General features: G+C 35.7%; 1 protein-coding gene and 1 long non-coding RNA gene across 14 annotated transcripts in view; one reads left to right on the plus strand and one right to left on the minus strand.

The window, feature by feature from the left end:
• LOC110349230 (uncharacterized) overlaps positions 1-23,561 on the minus strand; it is a 46,988-nt gene extending 23,427 nt beyond the window's left edge. For 3 of the 7 annotated variants that reach the window (XR_015443466.1, XR_002395060.2, XR_002395062.2), the window contains exons 1-2: positions 23,391-23,561; positions 22,683-23,076 (exon numbers count right to left, since the gene is read on the minus strand). This is a non-coding gene — a long non-coding RNA (uncharacterized LOC110349230). Of the gene's footprint in view, positions 1-11,209; positions 23,077-23,390 lie in introns of those variants that run through there. The other 4 variants (XR_015443464.1, XR_015443463.1, XR_015443465.1 and 1 more) reach the window with 2 other exon arrangements.
• Positions 22,974-24,061, plus strand: part of Cnot2 (CCR4-NOT transcription complex subunit 2) — a 96,044-nt gene continuing 94,956 nt past the window's right edge. For 2 of the 7 annotated variants that reach the window (XM_087192414.1, XM_087192416.1), the window contains exon 1: positions 23,524-23,563. Coding sequence is in view for 1 of the 7 variants with exons in the window: in XM_004845049.4 (XP_004845106.1) it covers positions 23,559-23,563 (5 nt within the window). In the remaining 6 variants the exon portion in view is untranslated. Of the gene's footprint in view, positions 23,114-23,437; positions 23,564-24,061 lie in introns of those variants that run through there. The other 5 variants (XM_087192415.1, XM_004845049.4, XM_004845050.3 and 2 more) reach the window with 5 other exon arrangements.

Genomic DNA, 24,061 nt, shown 5'->3' on the forward strand with positions numbered 1-24,061 from the left:
ATAATTTAATTGATGATTTATATTTCAAAGGATAAATATTGTCCATCTTGATTTAAACACGGTTTTTAGAAACTGGCATAAGTGTCACAAGTGGGGATAATGCCGAATAAACAGATGGTTATAAAAGCTTAGGTGCCAGAAAGCCAACATGACCACAGTTCATGTTGAATTTTAAAATAGTAACAGCTTTTCCAGTTGGTCAACTATGACTATTACAAATAGAAAACAAATTCTTATATACATGAGTGCTTATTCAGTCTTCAGCAGAAATTTATAAATATTTTATATTGAAATATTTTTGGTATCTTTAAAATCTGTCATTATGCATAAGACGCAGATAATTTCTTTATCCTTATAGCTAAAAAAATCTAAGTTGTCAGTTTATGGTAATAGTTCTGTCCTATGATGTCTTCTTTTGAGCTCAAATTCAGCACTCAATTATAAGACATAGCAACAAAGATGTTCATTTTAGTGGTATTTATAATAGAAAAAAATTTGAAAAGGTGTATATGGTCAACAATGGAGAACTGGTTAAATAAACTGCTCTATTTATACAACAGTTACATTATGTTATATACACACTATGCCATGCAGGCCCTAATGCTATCTATGTTACAGCAAAATATTTAAAGAAATAGGAAATGATCATAATATACAAGTAAATAGTGGTTAACAAAATGATATTTGGTATAATGAATCAGAAGGGATGAAAAGCTATTAATTAAATTTTAAGAGTGAGGTTGAGTGATTTTTGCTTTGACTTCTTCAATTACTTATAATTTTCAAACATTTTACTATGAAAATGTATGTCACAAATGATTGTAAAATAGTATTTATTTTTGTAAAATAATATTTAAATTAATGGTAAGCTAAATAGATCAGGGAGCTCTTTATTCAGAAATTTACTGCTGTTCACATCTTTGCTATAGTTCTGGTGCAAATCATTATCTCCTTTCACTTGGAAAACTGCTATTGCATCCTACCGGCCCTTCCTGCTTCTGCTTCTTACCACAGTTTAGTCAGGCCTTCTCAACAAAATATCACATCACTTTACTCTAAATCTTCTAATGGTTTATTTCATTTAAAACTCAGCTATCAAGATAGCTTATAGTGAAGTATGATTGAGATTCTGTACCCTTCTCCACAGGACTCCCTCCTCTCTCACTTCTTTGTTTCTCTTACCTTGCATCCTAGTGAGATCTCACTTCTCACTGCTTTCAGGCCTTACTTGTCTTCATGCTGGACCCTGAACATAACAAGCTCCCTCTGCATGCAATGCTCTTCCCCCCAATACTCAATGGTTTATATGCTTTCTTCCTCCACATTTCTACTTAGTCATTTCAGAGGGGACTTTTCTTTCATTCTGTATTACAGTCCTGCATCCATCATCTCTCTACCTAGGGTCCTATATTCCTTTTTTGCTTTATCTTTTTCCTGGTTCTTAACCATATGTAACATACCAAAATTTTACTTACAAGTTTTTTTTCCTATTGCTTGGCTCACTCTCTTTAGAGTTTAAGCACACATGTGGGATATTAAGGTTTGCTTTGCTAACTTTACTATTTGTCACATCATAAATTGCCAGAGAGAAGGCAGTATGAGAAGAGATTTCATTCAGGGATCTAGTTTCTCAAGCTCTTGAGGAAGTTGTACAATCTAAGAGAGCAATTTAGGTGGATTGAAACTTAGTTCCATATACTTTGTTTTAGGAAGGCATGTCACATTGATAATGCCTATTTACCAATTTCATGTATTAGTTAATTAGGTATCCAGCCTAAAAATCCAAATCAGAAAGTTAAAAAATGATTTGGCTTTCTTAACTACTGTAAAGTTTCTAAGGAGGAAAAGGATTATTAATCTGTTGCAACAGATTGTATTGAAAGGTTCTTGGTTAAATTTCACTTTGTACATTATAAAAATATGTAAACTAAACAAGCTTGATTAAGCATACTGCAATTTAACTGCTGTACTTTCTAGGTTCTAAACTCAAGCTTGTCTGAAAAACATAAAATGCGGTGTTATTTTCCTAGCTGTCAAATGATTTCCTTCCTTAAAGTGTATTTTTTATTAATAAGGCCAAAGGAATGTTCAATTGAAAATATAATAAATTCAAGCTGGTACCATTCACTTATAGAACATAAAACCTAAGACTGTTTATTAAAATATCCTTTTAATAGAAATAAAAATATGACTTTTTCTCCTTAGAAAATCTGAACTTATATTTACTGTTTAGAAAAATAACAAAAAATTAGTTTAACAAATACTGTTATCTGAATTTTTTTTTTTTGTTTTTTTTGGTACCAGGGATTGAGCTCAGGACCTTGTGCTTGTGAGGCAGGCGGCGGAACCACTGAGCTAAATCCCCAGCCCTGTAATCTGAATTTTTAACATAGCTATACATTTTAATTTGGATTATGAGAAAACATGCTAATAACTCTACAATTATAATATCAAGTACTTTTCCAAGTAAAAATTTTTTTTTTGGTACTGGGGATCGAACTCAGGTCCTTGTGCTTGGGAGGCAAGTGGCAGAACCACTGAGCTAAATCCCTGGCCCTCCAAGTAAAATTTTAATAAGCGTAGGTACTCATTGGGCTCTTTCAGAAGATAAAATTAGAAGTTCTATTAATTGCAGTAATAGACTTCTAGAGTTTTTATCATGATCTTGCACTTTTTATGCAGAGGGCCCAACTTCATAGGCATGCAATCTGTGCAGGAGCATAGGACTCTGCTTTGTTGTACTACTTTATCAAATTAGCTCCCTGACACCCTTTTTAAAGTATGGATTACTTGACCTTGAGAAGATCATGTATAGAACAAATGGATTTCCATGGAGAGTACTTATAAGTAGAGTAAGGAGTAATATGGGAGCAAAATTTGGGGGAAGCTGAAAATCAGTATAAACTATTCAGTTCTCCATACGTATGGATGTGAACTGAAATTCACATGAAGTTCCAGCTCTAGCCAAAGCTCAGCCCATGAGGTAATGTTTTTCTTTAGCAGGAAAAAGTGGAGGTGTACAATGCCTATGGTGCAGGTTACTCGATCAGGTTAGTCTTTCTTCAATTTTTACAATAGTTCTACTCAAAGTAATTGGTTCCCTAGGTCTTGACAACTTCAGCAGTACCCTATTTCTCTAAAATTAGACTCTGGCCCACTCTTCCCCAATTTTTTCTGGAAATGGGAAAATTCATGCAGGAAATAATCATCAGGGATGAGGACTTAAAGTGGGTAGGGGTAGATATCAAAGATTACTTTGTGAGTTTTTCCTAAGGACACCCTAGATATAATGTTTTATGTATCCAAAAATTAAAATCTATCAAATAGCAGGAATCTCATGCCTACTTTTAAATTACAATAGTCATGTTTTAATGCCTAGAGGTTATATTTAACATTTGTGCAGACTGTAGAAGGAAAATGTAATGAAAGCTCTTTAATTTGGTTTTTAAAAATCTCTAGACTGTAGATTTAACAGCAAAATACTTTAATGACAATTTAAAATAAAAACATTTTGGGCTTGAACTTTATGACTAATATTCTCTTATGATCAACTTTTTATATCTAATAGCTTAGGATTGTCACTTTGGCTACAAAGTGATTTGGACAATAGAACCCCAGGTACCACAGAGAGAGAAGGGAGGGTGGTCTCTGGCTTCCTAGCTCAGGGAGGCATACTAAATACTTTTTCAAACTTAAAGAGACTTCAATTGTATAATAAAAAAATAATTTGGTATACTACCCTATAGACATCTATATCTACACTTAAGAGATATAAATATAAATGTAGTAAAATTGTGAGTGGTGCAAGTATAGTAGAACAGTTGTTTTGTGAAAAAAAAAATTGTGCTAACTGGTAAGAGCTGGTTATTTGTCCTCAGAAAATGATGGTCTATTTTTGGAAGCTAAAACAGACAAGATAACCTATAAATAGTATAGAAAATAAATTCAGAAGAGAGAAAGAGACAATGTAGACTAGGCTTGAAAGAAGGGTTTTATGGGAGGGAAAAATCCAAACTTATTCTTTAAAATTTTTTTAGCAAATGAAACGCTGATTTTTGTTAGTAAAATATACAGTGTTTACCAAACAATTATGACCTTTTTAACAAAAGATACTGTATCTAAAGTTATAAAAAGGTTATCTGTTAGCCAACACTGATTCAAAATTTAACACAGAATGCAATTTGAAAATGGAAAAGAAATAAAATTACTATACCAAAATGGCTAGTAGTGGTTATGTAGGTAGGTTTTGAAAATATAAAGCCTTAGAAACATAAAAATTAGATTTTGCTGGGTATGGTGACACATGCCTGTAATCTCAGCTACTCAGGAGGCTGAAGCAGGAGGATTACAAGTTTAAGGACAACCCCGGGCAACTTAGCAAGACCCTGTTCCAAAAATAAAATTACTTACCTCTGCAGAATAATAAATATGATGTGCAGATTAATAAGGGTTGTCTTTAATCAAATTTGTAATAAAGTTAGCAACATATAAAAAACAGAAGAACTAAGCCAAAAAATAATATCAAACTTCTAATTTTATTCCACGAACTCAACAAAGTTAATTTTTTTAACTACTCATACCAACAAATCATTATACTTGTTAGCCTTCCACTCAATTTATAGCATGAAGTAATTACTTTTTTCAACTAATCTCAAATTATTATTTTGGATTTCTAGTTATTATTTGGATTTAAGAATACCATTTTTTTTAAAACAAGAAAGTAGATACTTGCCGTGTTATCTACACATGCCAGTATATAAAAATATGTCTCTAATCATGTTATCTTCAGTGGCATTTAAAATGGCAGTTCTTTATAATCTCAGGTAAAAATTTAAGATCATATATATATATGTTATCATCTAAGTAAATGAAAATATATACACAACTGCAGATAGTTTTATACATGGTGATGGTATATCTTATTCACTCTGTTTTTATTAGCTAAAAAAGGGCCGGGGATTTAGCTTAGTGGCACCATGCCTGCTTTGCAAGCACAAGGTCCTGAGTTAGATCTTTGGTAACACCCCCAAAAGAAAATAAATTAGCTAAAAAAAAAAAGTTGAAAGATAGTAAATTCCTTGGAAGAAAAAGTGTATGTATATATGGATAAAACAACGTTTGTCAATGAGAGCCGCAACTCCCTTGCCTGTTCAGGTGTTTTTCCAGGCCTAGCCTCAACTGAAGCTCATTCTGGTAGCCTATTTACTAATGAAAACTATCTTTCTCATAGTAAATTATAATCTCTTATCCTGATCTACTCTCTTTCAGATAGCACAAATCACCTTCTAACATAGTACATATTATGTTGGTTATTTATTGCCTGTATTTTTCTGCTAGAATGTAATCTCCACATTATTTATTCAATGTTGGATGATAAGAGTGTAGAATAAATTCTGGAATATAAAAATAATCTATTATAGAGTTGCTGAATTCAAATGAAATAAAATGAATGAGACCAGAGCAACACTTTCTATGGAGAAATAATTGTAATTAATTAACAATGTGCTAGTTTTTGTAGAAGTTGACTGTTTCTTAAATGGAGTTGAGAATATACAAAAAAATTATTTAAGGAGTATTAAATAGCTTGATGCCTATATTACGTATGTATCAACATGAGCTTGATACCTCAGTACTTACAGATCTTTTGCTCAAATGTTACCTTCTAAGATGTCTTCACTGACCATTTGATGTAAAAGAGCATTCCATCTTCCTGTCATTCTTATTTTGTTTCATTTTCCTTCATAGTTCTTCTCAATAATATTATGTAGAATATATTTGGTTGACTGATAACTTCCACAAAACAGGAGCCTTTACTTGCCATTCTTACTCCTCTGTTTTCCTGTTTAGCTAAGTGCCTGGCACATAGTAAGTAACTGTCAGCATGCATACACTGGAAATTTGCATGCACTTGTGTTGTTCTTCATAAAAAAGAATGATCCAATTGTGTCCAGATCTGAAGTTGGAAGGCAATCACTTATACTATTTCCTCACCAATAAAAAGAACAAAAAACAGTTTGTCATGTGTCACATTTTATTAGGTGAGATGATTTAAAGGTTTGACTAGACACATGCTAGATATTATTGCACCAGACATCAATAAAATATTCACCTGGAAGATATGAGATAATATTTTTGAGTGAAACTTTAAATTATTGAAAGTAAAAACACTGATTTAAAATTCTGTGTAATTGACTTAAAAAGGCAAATGCTAAAAGTAAAGTGGAAGTTTAGACTCCTTTGCTCTTTAATCTTACTTTTCAGTTTAAAATCTTGAATGGGTAACAATATCCAGATTGACCTAAGTGACAATATCAGGATTGAATGATACAGCTCTCTTTCTTTTCAATGTGTAGCAAATGCAAAAAGGAACTGGATTTTAAAGAATTAACATTTCTGTAAAGGATGCTGCTTTCCTAAGACTTTTATGTCTTTCTTTTGCTGAAAATTGTAGGCACACCTTTAAAATACTTTCTTGTTTTCAACTGCAGAACTTTACATAAGCATGCATATTTTTAAGTATTTCTGTCTGGTTTACTAAAATGTTTGAACCTGTTGAATTTAAACAATAACAGTGTTCTTTCCCTACCCACCACTGTCCCCAACAATAACAGGTAGAATCTCCTTCCTTTTTTTTTTTAGAGTGGTGGCTCCTTTAATGGTAATTGTAAGGTTCTGATTTTCAATCGTTTAAGGTTCTCGAAACAGTCACAGTCTAACATAGTCACAATCTAAGATTAAAGAATCAGTCTTGTTAACTTTCAAGCTTCAATCTAAGCTCACTTCCAAGCTCTTATTTTTTCTTCCTACCTCCTCCCACCCCAGTATAGGGAGTACTCTAGTGACATGGAAGTTGTGGGAGAGAAATCTTGCTTTCAGACACCTGCTTCCCCTTCTAGGCTTAGTGCTTTTGCTTTGTGGCAAAAAGGATAAAGAAAAGGGCAAATGTTTAGGTTTTACTAGTTAAGGACACAAATCTCATTAATTAGATATTGATAAACTCTGTGTGGCAGTATCCAAAAGCTGTATCACCAATTAGGCTTCTTTAGGGGAGTCTATAGGGGCCTCTGATTACCTAGTTTCCTGATGGTGGCCATTTGGACTTTACCTATTTCATTCCTCTTGATGTGGTCAGTCTTCATAGTGGGAAAATGGTTCAATTCACCTAACTTCCCTGGTGTTCCTACCACCAATAGCAATCTCCATTATTCCTACCACACTAAATTATTGTCACAGAGGTCACTTTCTTGCTGTCTTGGCCTCCTTCAGGCTATCATCTCTTTCAAATTCTTTTCTCTCTACACAGCTTCTAGGAGCTCATCAAGTCCCCTAACAAGCCAATATTCAAAAGATATATCTCCCCTTCTACTAGTAATCTTAATCTTTACAACCGATTCTCTTCAAACACCCCCCTACCATTCCAACTACATACTGGCAAGTGCCCTTACCCACAAACACTGCTTCTCTAAAAGGCCTCCTTTGATCTCTTATTCCTACTAATTTTTGACTGAGGATTGACAGGCGTAAGTAGTGGTGATGGTGATGGGGCTGATTATGACACTACTTAGTTTAATACTGTTAGGCTATTTAACATTATTTGAACTTATAGTAAGGAGAATTTAATACATTTTATTCTCAGCTTTCAGGCATAATTTTAACTATAGGGCAAGGGGAAAACGCTCACTCAACATTATAGTATACAGGTATCTACAAAAATAATTCAGCTGTAACTACAAGGTGAATAAAAAATAGTGAATGTTTACATTTGAAAAAATTATTATAGTAAAAGACACATTGCCATTAACCCCTCTCAAAATATGGGCCCCCCCCTTCAAACACACTTATCCTGTCATTCTTGCCACTTTCTAAAGCAGTTCTGGAAGTCTTTCGTGAATGTCTTCAGTTGTGCTGTTGTGGCTGCCTTGATTGAAAACATTTAGGTTTCAAAATCATTTTAACTTTGGGGAAGAGTCCAAAGTTTCATTATGCCAGATCCAGTGAATAAGGTGGACAAGGTCACACCATGTTTTTATAAGCCTGCCTCACCACTGGATGGCACTTGGCAACAGCATTCACTAGTTTTGATAATATCTTGTAAAAGTATTCATGAAAGAGGACACTCATAAGGTGGCAAGAATGATAGGATGTGTCTGAAGCAAGAGGGTATTCTGAAAGGGATTAATAGCAATGTCTTTTATCGGAATAATTTAAAACACTATTTTTTTGGATCAACCTATGTATAGTATTGTCCTAAAGTGTTAGTTTAACACATTGTTTAACATATTGTAAAACTTGCAGAAAGAGGATAAGAGAAATCTCTTGTCTGGTCCTGTTCAAATTATCTTCCCTGATATACAATTCATTTCGCATGTCAATTTCTCACACTAAAGTTGATAATTCTCAATCTTCAAGTAAGTACTGGAACCCAGAATTCAGCCTTTCAAGTATAACATCTGTAGTCAACTTGGAACATACCAGCTGAACCGAGTCAGCATGGTTCTAGGCGTGGAAGCCTCACCTGAGGACTGTTGCCAATAGCATAAAAGAACTGGAGGGGTAGATGTATGCTGCTGATCTTCCTGGAGAAGCTTGCCACAGCTGTTTTTCCTGATATGATCTTGGCTGTTCTCATCACTGTTACCAGGGTTGGCTGTTTTTTTCAGAGGAGCTGTCTTCGCCTTGAGTGTCGCTTCCTGGCTCCAGTGCAGATCCTTCATACCACCAGCAAAGACTTTCTAGCTTCCACCACTGGCCTTTGGGCTTTCCCGGTGCAGATTTTTTTTTTTTTCTTCCATTAAGTTTATCGATACATTTTAGGTATAAAATACAGTTACAGTCATCAATGGGATCTTATACCTGTAAATGATGTATCTTGGTTTTTATTTTTTCCCCTTTCCCTGCCCTCCCTTGACCACCTCCAACCTTTCCTATTTGCAAAGACTTTGTTTCCTTTTTTTTTTCCTTTTGTTATGTTTTTTCTTTTCCCTTCTGTCCTTTCCCCTACCTCTCCCACTTCCCCTACTCCTTTAGACCTTTTCTTCCTATTATGTAATATCAATTATACATTGTTTTAATTACAATATCAAAATTTAGAGGACATTACCACAGATTTTACAGAATTTAAAAGGATATAGAAAGCATATTACAAAAATCTGTTTTGAAATAAATTTGACAACTTCTAAGAAGTACCTTGGAAGACAAATTAATGAAACCGACTCTGGAGGAAATATAAAATTTGAATAGCACCTATTAAAGAAAGTATATTCCTAGCTTGAAAACCTACCTATATGACAAGAGGCTCATATACATTTTAACTGATGAAGTATATCAAACATTTAAAGCAGAAAAAAGAAGGAACATTTCTCCCCTCATTTTAGGAAATCAACATTGTGCCAATACTAAAACTGGATAAAGATAATAGAAGAAAAAAGTATGAACATAGATAATAATTTGTTTAACAAAACAGACTATTAGAAGTCAGATCTGGCAGCAGGTAGAAAGTGGTTTGATTATAGGGATGGCAGTGTTGGTTCAGGATTGGAAGATCCACTCCTATAAGTCATCATTTTAACAGAGGAAAGGAAAAAGCCATATGATCCTAACAGTAATTGCAGAAAAAGTATTGGACTAAATTCTACAGCTGTTCACGGTAAAAGCTATCAGGAGAATAGAAGTAGAACAGAACCTTCTCAACAGATAAGCCATGTACTCCATACTTCCAGCAAAAACGCCTTATATGAATGGAGAAGATACAATGCTTTCTCCCTAAGGTGGGGAACAAGGGTAGATATGCCTACTCTTCATCTGCCCATTAAACTTTGAAACACAGGCTCAAACCAAAATAGTCTGGCAATAAAAGGAAACAATTAGCATATGATTGGCAAGGTAGAAGTAAAACCTTTATATGGAGATGAAATGATCATCTACAGAGAAAATACTAAGAAATCTCTAGGAGCCCCTAGAACTTGTATCTGAATTTAGCAGGATTAGAAAACACAAGGTATATATAAAAATTCAGGTCTGTGTATACTTGCTATAAATGAAGAATTGGATATTGAAATTTGAAAGTTATGTAGGAGTACAAAGGACCTAGAAAAGTAAAAAGAAAAAAGAAAAAAAGAAAAAAAAAACGTGTTGGAAAACATTTATTACCTAATTTTAAGACTTCCTCTAAAGCTACAGTAATCAAGGCAGTGTTGGCGTGAGGAAAGACATATAGATCATTGGAATAAAACAGGGAACCTAGAAATAGAACCACACATATATGGTCCACTGAGTTTTGAAAGATTATTTAACATTAACATTTTATAGAACATAAACTCAAGAGCAGAGGAAAAGATGGTGTTTTCAGCAAATGGCACTAAGAACACCTGCTATCTGTATATAAAAAATTAATTTCAACCCTTTATTTCCATACATAAAAATAACTTGAAAGGATCTATGAACCTAAATATGAAAGACTAAAACTATAAAACTTTAAGAAGAAATTATAAGGGAAAAATGTTCATGAATTTAGGGTAGGCAAGAATTTCCTATGGTACAAAAAATACGAGGTATAAAAGAAAAAATTGATGAGATTTCATCAAAATTTAGAACTTTAAACGACATCGCTAAGAAAATGAAAAGTAGTCCTTAAACAGATCATATTTATAATACATATAACCTATGACCAGAATATATGAAAAACATTTACAGCTCATAGACAACCCAATTAAAAAGTAGACACAAGAAGATGATAAATAGCCAGTACAGCACAAGGAAAGTTGTGCAACACTAGAATCAGAAAAATACTAATCAGTACAATAACAAGATCATATTATACACTCATTAGGCAGATGAAGTTAAAAGTTTTAAAAGAACTAATGTGAGCTTAGGTGTGAACCAGTTTGAACTTTCGAATACTGCTAATGTGAATGTAAAATGATAAAACCATTTTGGAAAACAATATAGAAATTTCTTGTATTACTGTTAAGAACCAACAGTCCTGTTCTTAAGTTTTTACTTGAGAGGAATGAAAACACATGTTCACAATAGATTTGTACATACAAGTTGACTAACCCTTATCTGAAATGCTTGGGACCAGAAGTGTTTCAGACTTTCATTTGAAATCCACTTGATCTGCAGAGGATAGCTACTCCTTTTTTTTTTTTTTCCCCCCAGGTTCCTGTCACATGGAGTATTGTTTTCCACCCTTTAACTTTCAGTCTATGAGTTTCTTTTTGTATTAAGTGTGTTTCTTGTATGCAGCATATTGTTGGATCTTGATTCTTGACCCATTCTGCTAGTCTAGTTCTTTTGATTGGTGAGCTGAGACCATTAACATTGATGGTTATAACTGATACATATTGACTTATCATTGTCATGACTTTTTTTTGTTGGATTCTACCCCTTTGCATTTAATTTCTTGTCATGCCCAATGGATTCATTCTGCTAGGCTTCCTGGGGTTGTGATCCTCATTGTCTTTTCCTAGGATATTGTCTAAAATTTTTTGTAGCACTGGTTTGTTTTTCATGAAGTTCCTAAGGTGCTCTTTGTCATGAAAGTATCTTATTTTCCCACCAGGTGTGAAAGACAGTTTTGCAGGGTACATCAACCTGGGTTGGAGGCTGTTTTCCTTTAGGGCTTGAAATGTCACTTGAAGGTCTTCTTGCCTTGAGGGTTGTGTTGAGAAGTCTGCTGTGATTCTGATGGGCTTTCCTTTGTATGTGATTTGTTTCTTTTCTCTAACTGCTTGTAGAATGTTGTTCTTCTGTTGGGTTTCTGGAATCTTAACAATTATATGCCTATGTGTAGATTTTTTTTTGATCAAGGCTAGTTGGAGTCCTAAATGCCTCATTTATCTGTATGTCAAGTTCTTTTTCCCTGCTTGGGAAGTTTTCTGCCATCACTTCTGTGAACAGTTTATGTCATCTGCACTGTCTCCTGTTTCTTCATTCACTCCAATCAGTCTTGTTATTCTTCTTTGCATCGTCTAGCAGCTGCTGGATTGATTTCTTGTGGTCCCTTACTATTTTAAAGCAATTTTTCTTTTCCTGGTCACTACATGCAATCTTATCTTCTATACTTGAAATTCTGTCTTCACATTGGCTCATTCTGCTGTACAAGCTTTCAATGAAGTTTTTAATCTCCTGGAAATCTCTTTGCATGTGTTTTATGGATTCCATTTGTTTCCTATGTTGGCATTCCATCATGTTCCTCAGTTCCTCTATTTTTTTTATCTGTGTCTTCTCTAGATTTATTGATCTTGTCTTATACTATGGGCACAACCTCTGCTGTTATCTGATAAATTATTTGACTTTTATTTTTTCCAGATCCTCTTTTGTTGCCAGTTCAGGGATTCCAGGTGGTTGAGTATCAGAGTGTTCAATTTCATTTCCCTTTGGGGGTTGCTTTAGGTGATCTGGAAATGTGGTTTTGAGACTTATTTCTGTGTCTTTTCATTTTGACGGGGGTGGGGTGGGGGTCTTGCTGGCGTCCGTGTGGCTCACCTCCTCTGCGCTGAAGGGAGTGGTATGGCGGCCCAGAAGCCTCCTCCTGGGCACTGGGAGCTGCAGATTCTTAATACTGACTTACATGAGGCATTGCTGTGAGCTCTAGGCCTTAGGCTGGACTCATGGAGGACATTGCCTTCAGTTCTAGGCCTTTAGCTGGACTTGTGCAGGATACTGCCATGGGATCCAGGCCCTCAGCTAGATTCTTCAGGTCTCTAGGTTGTGGACAGATATCTTGCAGTGCTCTGCATTTGACTTTTTGGGTGATTATTATAAAATAATCCTATAAATAATCCTGTATTAAACCTATTCCCTTGCAAACCCTGACTACAACAGTATTATCAAATGCAGTCAGATATGATGTTTTGTGAGATACTAAAATCTTCAATAAAAAAAGAACTAAGCCACTTAGAGACACATATTAAAAGTAGCAACAAACTTTCCCATAGTAAAACTTACTTGGTTTAACTCACATTTCCTATGCTTAATTTACAATGGTTCCTTTATGTTTTTTGTTTTTAAAATAATACTTATCAGTTGCTTATGAAACTAATGTACTGAAGAACTGAGAAACTCAACATGGGTTCTTTCTCTTTCATTCTCTTCCTTTTTGTAATCTTTGTTTCTATTAGAAACTACATAAATTCATGCAAGCTCAATTTAATTTAAAAGGCACAATAAATATGTATGGTATGTTTTAATTTAAAAAACAGATTTTCTTCTCCCTCTGTTAGTATAGGAAGAGGACATTTTTGTTTTTTATTAAGATTCCCAGACTTTGGGTCAGACTGCAAAACAGGTCTTCTCTAACATTTAGAAGTCTGATGTTTTATGATTTTTTCTTGTATCTTCTATCAAATATCTTCTAATGGGCAGTTGCTGAGTTTAAATGTGATCAATTAACTCTCTGGGTTTTGCCATTTGACTGTTCTATGTTTACTTATGGGAGTTGTTATGGTTTCAGTAAGATTTCAGGTTTGTGTTGGAAGCTTGGTTCTCAGTGTAGTGATGCTGGGAGGTTGCAGAACTTTAAAGAAAGAGCCTAGTGGGAGGTTGTTAGGAGACTGAGGGTACTGTACTTGGAAAGAGTTAACGTAGTTCTTATGAGACCTCAGTTAGTTTCTTAAAGAGTTGGTAGTTATAGAGAAGTAAGACTGGCTCCTCCCTGCTCTCTGACTTCTTGTCTTCCATATGAGCTTTTTCACACAACACTCCTACCAGTTTTTTCTGGTACCAGGGATTGAACTCAGGACCTTGTGCCTGTGAGGCAGGTGGTAGCACCACTGAACTAAATCTCTGGCCCACACTCCTACCATTTTGATGCTATTTTCTATGGACCCCTCACCAGAGCCAGGCAGAGGTTGTACCATGCTCTTGGACCTCCAAAACTGTGAGCTAAATAAACTTCTTTCAATAAATTATCAGTCTTGAGTATTCTGTTATAGCAATGGAAAACAGATTAACAACAGGTGTATGCTGTTGGAGAACTGCTTCATATTGTACTCTGCTTAATAAAAAGGAAAAGATATTTTGGGAGTATATCCCTCCAGGGCTACCTTTATCAAAGATATGCTACTTTATATACATTAAGAATATAAAGTTATTTGAGATTTTTTGCAAATATTTGGTAGTTATCTTGTAAGCATTTTTTATAAATGATGGATTTGGGGCTGAGGATATAGCTTACTGATAAACCATTTCCTTATCATGTTATGTGTGAGGTCCTTCTATCAGGTTTTCTAATTTTTGCAATACTGAAGACTGAACCCAGGCACTGAGCCACATCAAGCAGCCCTTTTAAAATCTTGAGATAAGGTCTAAGTCACTAAATTGCCCAGGGTGGGCTCAAACTTGTAATCCTCCTGCCTTAGCTTCCCAGAGTATGCCACCACACCTAGCTATGATTGGTCTTTAAAAGCCCTGGTAGTAACTGTGAAAGGTGTAGCATCCCATAAGCTAAAAGGATTAGTTAACATATTTATTTAAAAGCTATTTAAAATATTCAGATGGTAGCAAAATAAAATATGATTGCTAGTCAATAGTATGAAATGTAATCACTTAGCAATACGCTTTACTTTCCTACCTTATCTGATTAGTTTTCATAGAAAATATGTAACAGTCAGCTAGCACATTTGTTTCTATAATTAACAGCCACTTACATACTCTATTTTCTCATATCTTCCCTTTCAAACACCTTATTGGTAATTATGCTTTTTACTTGAAAGCCTTAGATTACATGTAGTCTTCCACATAAAAACATTATTATCACTACAGCAACTATTAGTTACTGAATATTTTCCTTCATTCTACACATTTCCATATGCCATCTGACAAAATATTTCTAACTCGGAAGACATAATAGTACTTCTATGCATAAATGTGAGGTAGCAAAACTGAGGCTTGGAGGGGTTGCCCAGGGATAATCAGCCTGCATGTTCTAGCTGGATAAAATTCCATGTCTTAGTCACTCAAACTTCCAGCTCATAATCTTTACTCCTCAAATCTCTGGTGATACACTAACATATTCTTTAATATTTGTGATTTTTCATAAAAACCTTCAGTTTTTAATTATTTCAAAAATCATCTAAAATATATTTAGATCACAAGGATGATATAAAGATATAAATGATCTCACTTGATTTGTGTCTATATTTTTGTTTATATTACAGTTAGAGTCAAGCTATGTAAATTAAATTGTTCTGGGCTATGATAAAGAATAAATAAATGAATGATGCATGAAAGGCCAAATATTGTAACTGCTTGTTTCTGGAACAAAAGTTTAAAACATTACAAAGAAAAAACTAGTGGGAAAACAGCATTTTTGAGTTATCACAATAAACCTGTGCTGCCTTAATTTCTAGTGATGATTTTCCTCAGCAAAACAACATTCTGTTAAATCAAAATTAATGTTATCAATTCTAAGTATTTTCTTCCTAATTTTTGGAAAGTAAGTTTGATAGTTAAAAAAGTATTAAAAGCATAAAAGTGTACACTTAGTTTTATATATGCATATAGTTGGGTAACTTTATAATAAAAGTAACATCACATTGAGTATCCACAGCAATTCTTAAAGAGTGTTCCTGCATTATGAAAGCTGAAAAACAGCATCTGTAAAGTTGGTGTACAATGAGAATACAATATTTGAATCGGAATTTTCCTCACGTAGGTCTTTCCTAATTGACTTTTAATTATTTTAAAACATATTTTATTATACAGATGATAGTGACTGATGGAAGCGCTGGAGAGTAACACAACTTTAATGTTCAGTTTGGAATATTCTTACTTTAATACTGCTGTGATTAATTCCAAAGATGATGAGTAGTAAGGGAAATTCAGCACATGGACAAGGATATTTGAGAGGGAAATATGGCACACAAAGTTAACATTCCCACTGGCAATAAATGCATGACCATCCCATTGGGTGGCTTGTACCATCTGATGGGTCTCTCCCGTGCCACCAAATGGGAGCCATACATATACTACTGTGGCTCAGAGCTCCCTGGCAGTGAGACATACAAATTATGGCCCCTTCATGAATGTGTTAAACTGCAAAAAGATCTGGTTCACACATATGGCATATAACAAAACTGGGGAAGAACAGATAATATCTATAGCCCATCATTCGTTTGAGAACTAAATGACAATGTGTTATTATGATTGATAACATTTATAGATACGCTATTTATGGTTGGTCTTTGTCTCTCTGTCCTGGCACAGAGCCCTTAAGTCCCATGGAATTTCCTGAAGGTAGAAAAATCTTTTGTTCTCATGAGGTCACTCCTGGTGGGCTTCTACATAGCTTCAGGTTAGGAGCTGGTTGCCAGGGGGATCCAGCCATGTTATTAGAGGGCTGGAATGTTTAGTACCCTCCCACCCAAATCTCTGGAGGTTACTTTAATCAATGGCCAATGATGTCACCAATCATATTAATGCTTTGGAATCTCCTAAAAAAAACTTTAAGGAAAAAAAAAAAAAGGATTCAGAGAGCTTCTAGACAGCTGAGTATATTCATAGAATGAACACATGGAGACACCTAGGTGGCACACCTGAGAAAGGCATGACATCTCCATCTCCTTTCTCCCTTACCTCTTCCATCTAGCAGTTCTGTGTGTCTTTTGTAATATTCTACAAAAAATGGATAAGCATAAGTAAAATGTTTGAGTTAAGTCACTCTAGCAAATGACACCTTAGGAGAGGGCCATAGGCATCCTATCAGTCAGAGGATAGGTGACAAACTACTTTTGACTGGTATCTGAACTGGGAAACAGTCTTGGGGGACTGAGTCCTCATCTGTAAGTTGCCCTGTCCATCCTGTCCATGTAGGGCCAGAATTGAGTTAGGGAACACCCAACCAGTGTAGGCTAGAGAAATGATTGCTTGGTACAGTATGTGGGATATAATCCTACACATTTGCTATCAGAAGTTTGTTTAGCAGTGTGTAAGAATAGAGAAAAACAGTTTGGTTTTCCCATCTCTGAGTCACAATGCAATGCCTGGCACATATTGAAACGAATGACAAACGAATATTGAATGAGAACAGAAAATCATATTAAGGTGAGGGAGCATTTTTCTACTATTCTCAAACCTTGCTGTATTAATAACTTTTACATACATCTCTGGAATACAATTCAAAAATGCTACAGAAAATATACAAATTTAGGAAAAGTGGTATGAAAGGAATGCAGAACTTTGAAAACTCTAAGTTATAAGCTAAAACAAGGAGCCATCCAATTTTTATTTTACTTTTTCATTGTCATTTTTGTATAAGTATCAAATATTGTTTAAATATATGTGGGCATAAACACAATTTAGGTATGTCTTACAATGTCACTGTAGTCATCATTACTAGATTTCATAAAAGGCTGAGATTAAGTTTTAATAAAGATCCTCAAGCAATATACAATGCTTTTATAAGTTAAAAGTAACTTCAACATTTATGGAAGATTTAGATCCACCAAGTGATCTTAAAAAGAATACAAACAATTGAACTTGTCCCCCTCCCCAAAATGATGGGATTATTAAAGATGCTTACCACTTCCTACCTCATTTTTAGAATGGTTAATATTTCAGTTAAAGTACATTATGTTGTGGTTTTAAAAAAAAAATTTTTTAAAGACACTACATTTTCACAATTTTGTACATTTTCTAAAAATATGTATAAAACCTAACCCTGTGATCCATAATACTTTTGTTTGTTCTACTGAATTTGTTACAGATTGGGAAAGCAAGCTAAATGCTTTATTTTGAATGATTGCAGAGTTGACTGCTAGCATTCTTAACCTGTTGCTGACTTTTCTTAAACCATAGCAACTTAAGGCATCTTGGCAACTTAGTGAAACATTTGTCTTTTACTGCACAGATTTGTGATCATGACTATTTTGTTTAAATGAAACTGGTATCAGGACCAGGGATTTAGCTCAGTGGTTCAGTCACTTGCCTTGCAAGCGCAAGGACCTGAGTTCGATCCCTGGTAACAAAAATAAAAAATAAATAAATGAACCTGGTATCGTCTGTGTCCTCACACAAAATTTCCAATACATTTTTTTTTTCTAATTAAGTTTATTAGTACATTTGAGGTCTACATAATGATCACATTCATCATAGGGAATTTGTACCTGTACATGCTATATCTTCATTCAGTACTAACCTAACTATTCATGTTTAACCAGATAATCAACGGGGGGTTCCTTTTTGAAACAAATTGCCAAAAATAGCAATATGAAAATTTTAGGTTAAACACAAAAATAGTTCCTGAGAGCATGAGTTATGAAATGAAACCAATCTTAAGTAAAGGATTTTTAGATTGCCTCTTCCAAGTCAGAGATTTTCTTGGGATTACATAAACTTCATAATCATTACTTCATTTCATTTTCATTTATACTGAACGTATTTTTGCTTTAAGAGTAAGCTACTTTTAAAAAAAATAGGTTAATATTTAGCATTTTAATGATCATCACTAGTCATTACAATTCAAGAGGCACAGATAAGTCTTATATTGACCTCCTATATATATGAAAAAGTAATTTTCATTATTTTAGTATTTAGTATTTTAGTACTTAACAGATGTCAACTTTTCATTGCCAGCAAATATATACTAGATGAGTATATGTTAATTTTATATTGATTTACTGTTACATAGTTTTCTGATAATCTTTCGGGGGAGGTAATTTTATTATTTTTTAAATGAAAGATAACGTAATATAGATGTTGGTATTCTGACAGAGAAAACATCTTTTTCATGTATTTAAACATTCATCTAAATGAGGTAGTTGAGAAAGCTGAGTATAAGTATTTTGTTGTTACTTCTACATGATATGGGGAAATATTTTATTACATTAAATTGATTTAGATGGTTAAAAACTTACATGGCATTTTAATTTTGAAATGATTTGTAGATATATGTCTAAAGTAATTATTTTGGCAGGATAAGAACATGTGTCAGGTGACAGGATTAGATATGATACAAAGTGTAGACATGTGGTACTAACTATTCTAATGTGATTTTTCACCCTCTTAGGGCGCTAAACACTGGGAATGGATTGAATTAGGAGTGACTTATTTAAAACCATCAGGTCAATTCCTCTGCCTGGCATTTAACACACTCCAAAGTTCTGACACCCTACCCTATGTAAATCCAATCAGTCCCTTCTGATTCTGGTCACTGGCTTATACTCATTTCGGCCTATACCTCTGTTATGGGCTGAATTGTAGCTCCTACCTCCCAAATTTGTATGTTGAAATTCTAATCTCTAGTACTCACAGTGTGACCATATTTGGAGATAGGGCTTGTAAAAATTAAGGTAAAATAAAGTTACTGAGTGATCTGAAATTCAATGACTAGTGTCCTCAGAAGGAGTAAGGAAGCCAGGCATGGGGGGCATATACCTATAATCTCAATTTGTAGGTGAAGGTTGGACAACTGAAAGTTCTAGCCCAGGATAGGCAACTTAGTGACTATCTCAAAAACAAAAACAAACAAACACAAAAACAAAGTAAGGACTGGGCTGTAGCTCAGTGCAGAAGCCTTGAGTTCAATACACAAAAATAAACAAGGGCCGGGGATTTAGCTCAGTGGTTCTGGCGCTGCCGCTCAAGCGCAAGGTCCCAAGTTCGATCCCTGGTACCAAAAAAATAAATAAATAAATAAAATAAACAAATAAATGAGTTAGGACACCATGTGAAGACATGGGAAAATAGGTACCTGTGTTAGCCTTCTAACCCCCAGAACTGAGGAAATTTTTAAGTGACCCAGTGTATGTTTGTATCCTAGCAAACTATCTGCCTTTGCTTGATACTCCCTTCACTAAAATTGTCCCTTTTATCAATCCAAATTACACGCCATTCCCCATGGAACAATCAGCCACTCAGTGAAGCTGTTCCTGATACACAAGCTTTCTCTCAACTTCTCTATCTAAACCAGTAAAAAATATAGCCTCTAAACATACATATATATTAGCATTTCCTACCTCATAAGTAGACATTAAAGAATTTCATCAGTTATTATAAAAATTTTTTTTATAAAGATATTTTTTAAATGCTTCGCATGCATTGAACTCTAAGTCTACTGCTGTTGCTGCTATAACTATTTCTTATTTATATTTTTTTCTAATTAAATCATTTTGCTCATGGAAAGGAGTTTGTATTTTTATCTTGTAGGCAACAGGCATCATTACAAAGATTTTACATAGTGGGTAAATTTCCTAAGACTTACACAGTAGAAAGCATTATCTGGTGATAGTTTGGAAGACTAGAGGTAAAACTTAATGCAGCATTATAGTTTGGATCAGAATGTTCCCCTGGGCCAGGGATTTAGCTTAGTGGTGCTGCCGCCTGCCTCCCAAGAGCAAGGTCCTGAGCTGGATCTCTGGTACCAAAAAAAAAAGAATGTCCCCCTAAGCCTCATGCACTCAAGGTGGGGTTTTACGCAGGTGAAGCCTGGTTGGAGGACATGGGTCACTGCAGGTGTGGCCTGGAAGGGTCTATCTCCCTCCCTCCGCCCTTAATTTCTCTCTGCTTCCTGCCACCATGCATGACTGGTTTCTCTGCCCTTCCTCTCTGCCACGCTGCCTTGCCATGGAGCCAGCCAACTATGGACTGAAACCTCTACAAACCGTTAGCCAAAACATGGCTTTCCTCTTTTAAGTTGTAGATGTCAGGTACTGTGTGCCAGTGACAAAAACATGACTAAGATAGTTTTTAAAATCCTCTTTCAAAACTTCAGATGGAGAATTATAAAGTTAAAATTCAATGAATGGCTCATAGGAATGGAGAGAGAAGAACAAATCCTAGGCATATTTGGTAAAATATACAGGAATTGGTGCTTAGTTAAGAAATGTAGAAAAGAAAAAAGTTTGAGGTCTGTTAAGTGGGTATGTGGCTTTGTTTTCCAGGTAAAAGTAGCCTTTTAAAGTAGTATTATCAAAAAAACTTTATGAAAACTTATAAAAAGATGAAAATAATGAAAAAAAAATTAACCACGATAGCTACTTCTGCAAGGTTAACTTCATAGCTTGTGCATATCTTGCTAGGTAAGTTTAAAAAATTTTTTAAATTGGAATTATATTTTAAAATGTTTTTGTACTCAACTATCAATCACCTCAGTAAGATTTCCTCTACATTATTTTTAATGGCTGAGTACTCTTTATAGTATATATGTTGCTTAATCTAACAAATAATGTAGTAAAGATTACTCTTGCAATCAGACTATTACACACATCTTCATTTCCTTATGATACAGTTTCTAGAAGAATTGCTGGGACAAAAGCACAGGCTCAGGTTTTGAAACATACTGACAAACTGCACTCTAGAAACTTACTCTTGTTTCTCTGAACTTCTGCCAGTACTATCAAGAAATAATCACTTGTAAAAATAACTCCCGAAGACTACACTTATGTGCAACATATTTTGTCACTCTAAGTTGGGGTTACTATTAAACTTTTATAATATCACTACTCAAAATTTAAGAATCTTATGTCTTCTATAAATTGTATACAAACTCATTCTTCCCTTAATAAAATACTTTTTTTCAATCTAAGTAATTTTTCTGTGAGGTACTCCAAAAAATTTAACATATATTTCAAAAACACACAAATACATAATCAGTATGTAATATTTTCCAGTAAAAAAATCTGCCAAAAGAAAACAATAGTATCAATATATTTTTTCTACCTCTACCCTACACATTCATTATGAAAATGTTTTTTGTTCTACCTCTTCCAGTAAAAACCCAAAGTAATAAAACTCTTACATTAGATCTGTCTCCATAGGAGTGATTTTTCTAATTTTTTCATGTTCATGCTATTTAAAATTTGTGCTTTTTAAGTAAATACAGGGATAATAAGAATAATCTATTTTTTGGCCTGGACAAAGTCCTACGTATAAGTCAAACAGATAAAAATGGTTTAAGTGATATTTAATGTAACATAGTTGTATGCTATTTTTATCATTCCATCTTATCAATTAATTAATCATGAATAGTTATACTTTCAAATTATTAATAGCTAGGCTAAAGGCTCAGTAATATGTATTTATATTGCATATATTCATGTACTGTATGTATTATATACAGAGACATAGCCAATCTTTTAACATACTACTTTATATGGGATGTTAACACGAAAGGAAGAGAAAGCAGAAGAGGCAGGAAGGAGCAGGAAAGAAGACACCTTTCGGGGAAGAAGGAGAAAGGGAGAAAAAGACAAAGAAATGTTTTATTACCCTGTGAAATTCCTTAAAGTTGAACAGTGAAGGAGAATGTTTAATGAAATGAATAACGATGCAATACATTTTCTACTGGCCACACCAGCACCCTTTGGAATTTAAATGAATTTATACATCTACTAATAGGTAAAGTACCTTGTATTCAAAACATGACAAACCTTTTATTTCAGAGTAAGCTCATTGTAACTGCTGTTTCTTGCCTTTGGCTTTCAGTGATAAATTTAAAGTGGATTAAATGATTTTTTTATGGAAGAAAAGGTGATTTTTTAAAAAAAGGAACGCATAAGTTTTATTTACTTTTAAATCAATTATATTTTACATTACTAAATTCTATCAATGAAATAGAAAATAGTTTTCACGTTCAACTACACAATTCCAAAACACATATGTAGAGGATTTCTTCTCAGTCAAAATATCTTGTATAATTATAAAAAGAAAAGTTTACATACACAAAAAGAATAAAGGGAGATTACCGCAAAGAAAACAAGTTTCGTTTCACTTTCAATGACAGGTACGTTCGTGGAAAGCAGACTTCACTCCTTCTCCACTCCAAGTTTCCACCAAAGTCATCACAATTTCAAACGATCTCTGGTGGCACAGCGGGTAACTCAGGCTTAACAGGAGACTGGGGGTGGGAGCTAGGCAAACTGCTGTAAAGGTGATTCGGCTGAAGTCAGTTCGCACCACAGTGTGTTAAAAACCTGCTCCCTTAATACTTCCTACTACCAGGTTAAAATAAAAAATAAAAGGAAGGGGGAGCAAGTAGGCACCAATGATCTCGGCAGAGGGAAACTCACTTCTCAGAAGGCGACGGTGACGTGTTGCGGGTCTCCTGAAGTACAGACACGGCACCGGAGGATGCAGGATCTGCGGGAGGAAGAGACAACGATCCAGTCTGCTCAAGGTAGGAGTTAGGAAGAGACCAGCTCCGTGGGGACCCGGGAGCGGGGCGTCCTCAAACACAAACACCTCCAAGCCGACGCTACTTTACCATTCCTCGCCCCGCGGCCCCCTCCGACCCAAGGCCTGGGATGCAAAGGCCCAGCTTGGGTAACAGCCGCAGTGAGCCACACGGCTTCTTGTGAACCGGTAAGAGACACGGTGCAGCCGCGGTGAGGGTGGTGGGAGAGTGAAGCGCCTCTCCTTACCTGCTTACAAGAGCGCGAAAGCAGTCTACTCACCCCCAGCCCTGTGTTCGATCCGCAATCGCCGCACCCACCTTCCACTGCCGCCTTAAGGGAAGCCAGAGCGACGGGGGTCACGGCGGGGGTCAGGGGGTAAAGGTCTTGCTCCCAGCAGCCTCCGCGGTGGATACGTCGCCATCTTGGATCCGCGGGACAAGAAAATTCATGCGGTGAGTTTTTGGCAAATTTTCGGAAGTCTGGCAGCGGGGCGTGCGGCGGGGGCGGCGGATTCGGGGCCCCCGCAAGGCAGGGGAATGTCTCGAGGCCGGGCCAGTCGCGCCCGGGGTCCGCGGGTAGCGCCCCGGCCCACCGCTTCCCGTTGCTTTTGTCTCGGCTCCAATCGAGAAAGGGAGAGCGGAGCGGGCGGGGAGGGGGGTGGCGGCGGTGGAGGGAGGGGGGTGTGTATGGGGGGGGCGGTGGACGTAAAGCGTCGCTGTGCTCTGGCCGCTGCAGCGGCAGCTCTAGATCTTAGGCCCGGTCCAGTCCGCGGGCAGCTGGGCTTTCCCCGGACTCCTCTTCCCCGGGCTCCCGCCAGCGCGGACTAGCCGCTGCTGCCGCGCTGCTTCCTGGGGTAGAAGACAAGGCGGTAGCTGCGGGACCAAGGCGTCCGGGCCCCCTTTAGTCTGCTCTGCCACCTTCCCAGCAGCTGCTGGTCCCCAGCTCTTCAG

Source organism: Heterocephalus glaber, unplaced genomic scaffold (assembly GCF_053883595.1).
Source record: "Heterocephalus glaber isolate CG9 unplaced genomic scaffold, H.glaber_assembly_v1.0 deba00001571, whole genome shotgun sequence".
NCBI lineage: Eukaryota > Metazoa > Chordata > Mammalia > Rodentia > Bathyergidae > Heterocephalus > Heterocephalus glaber.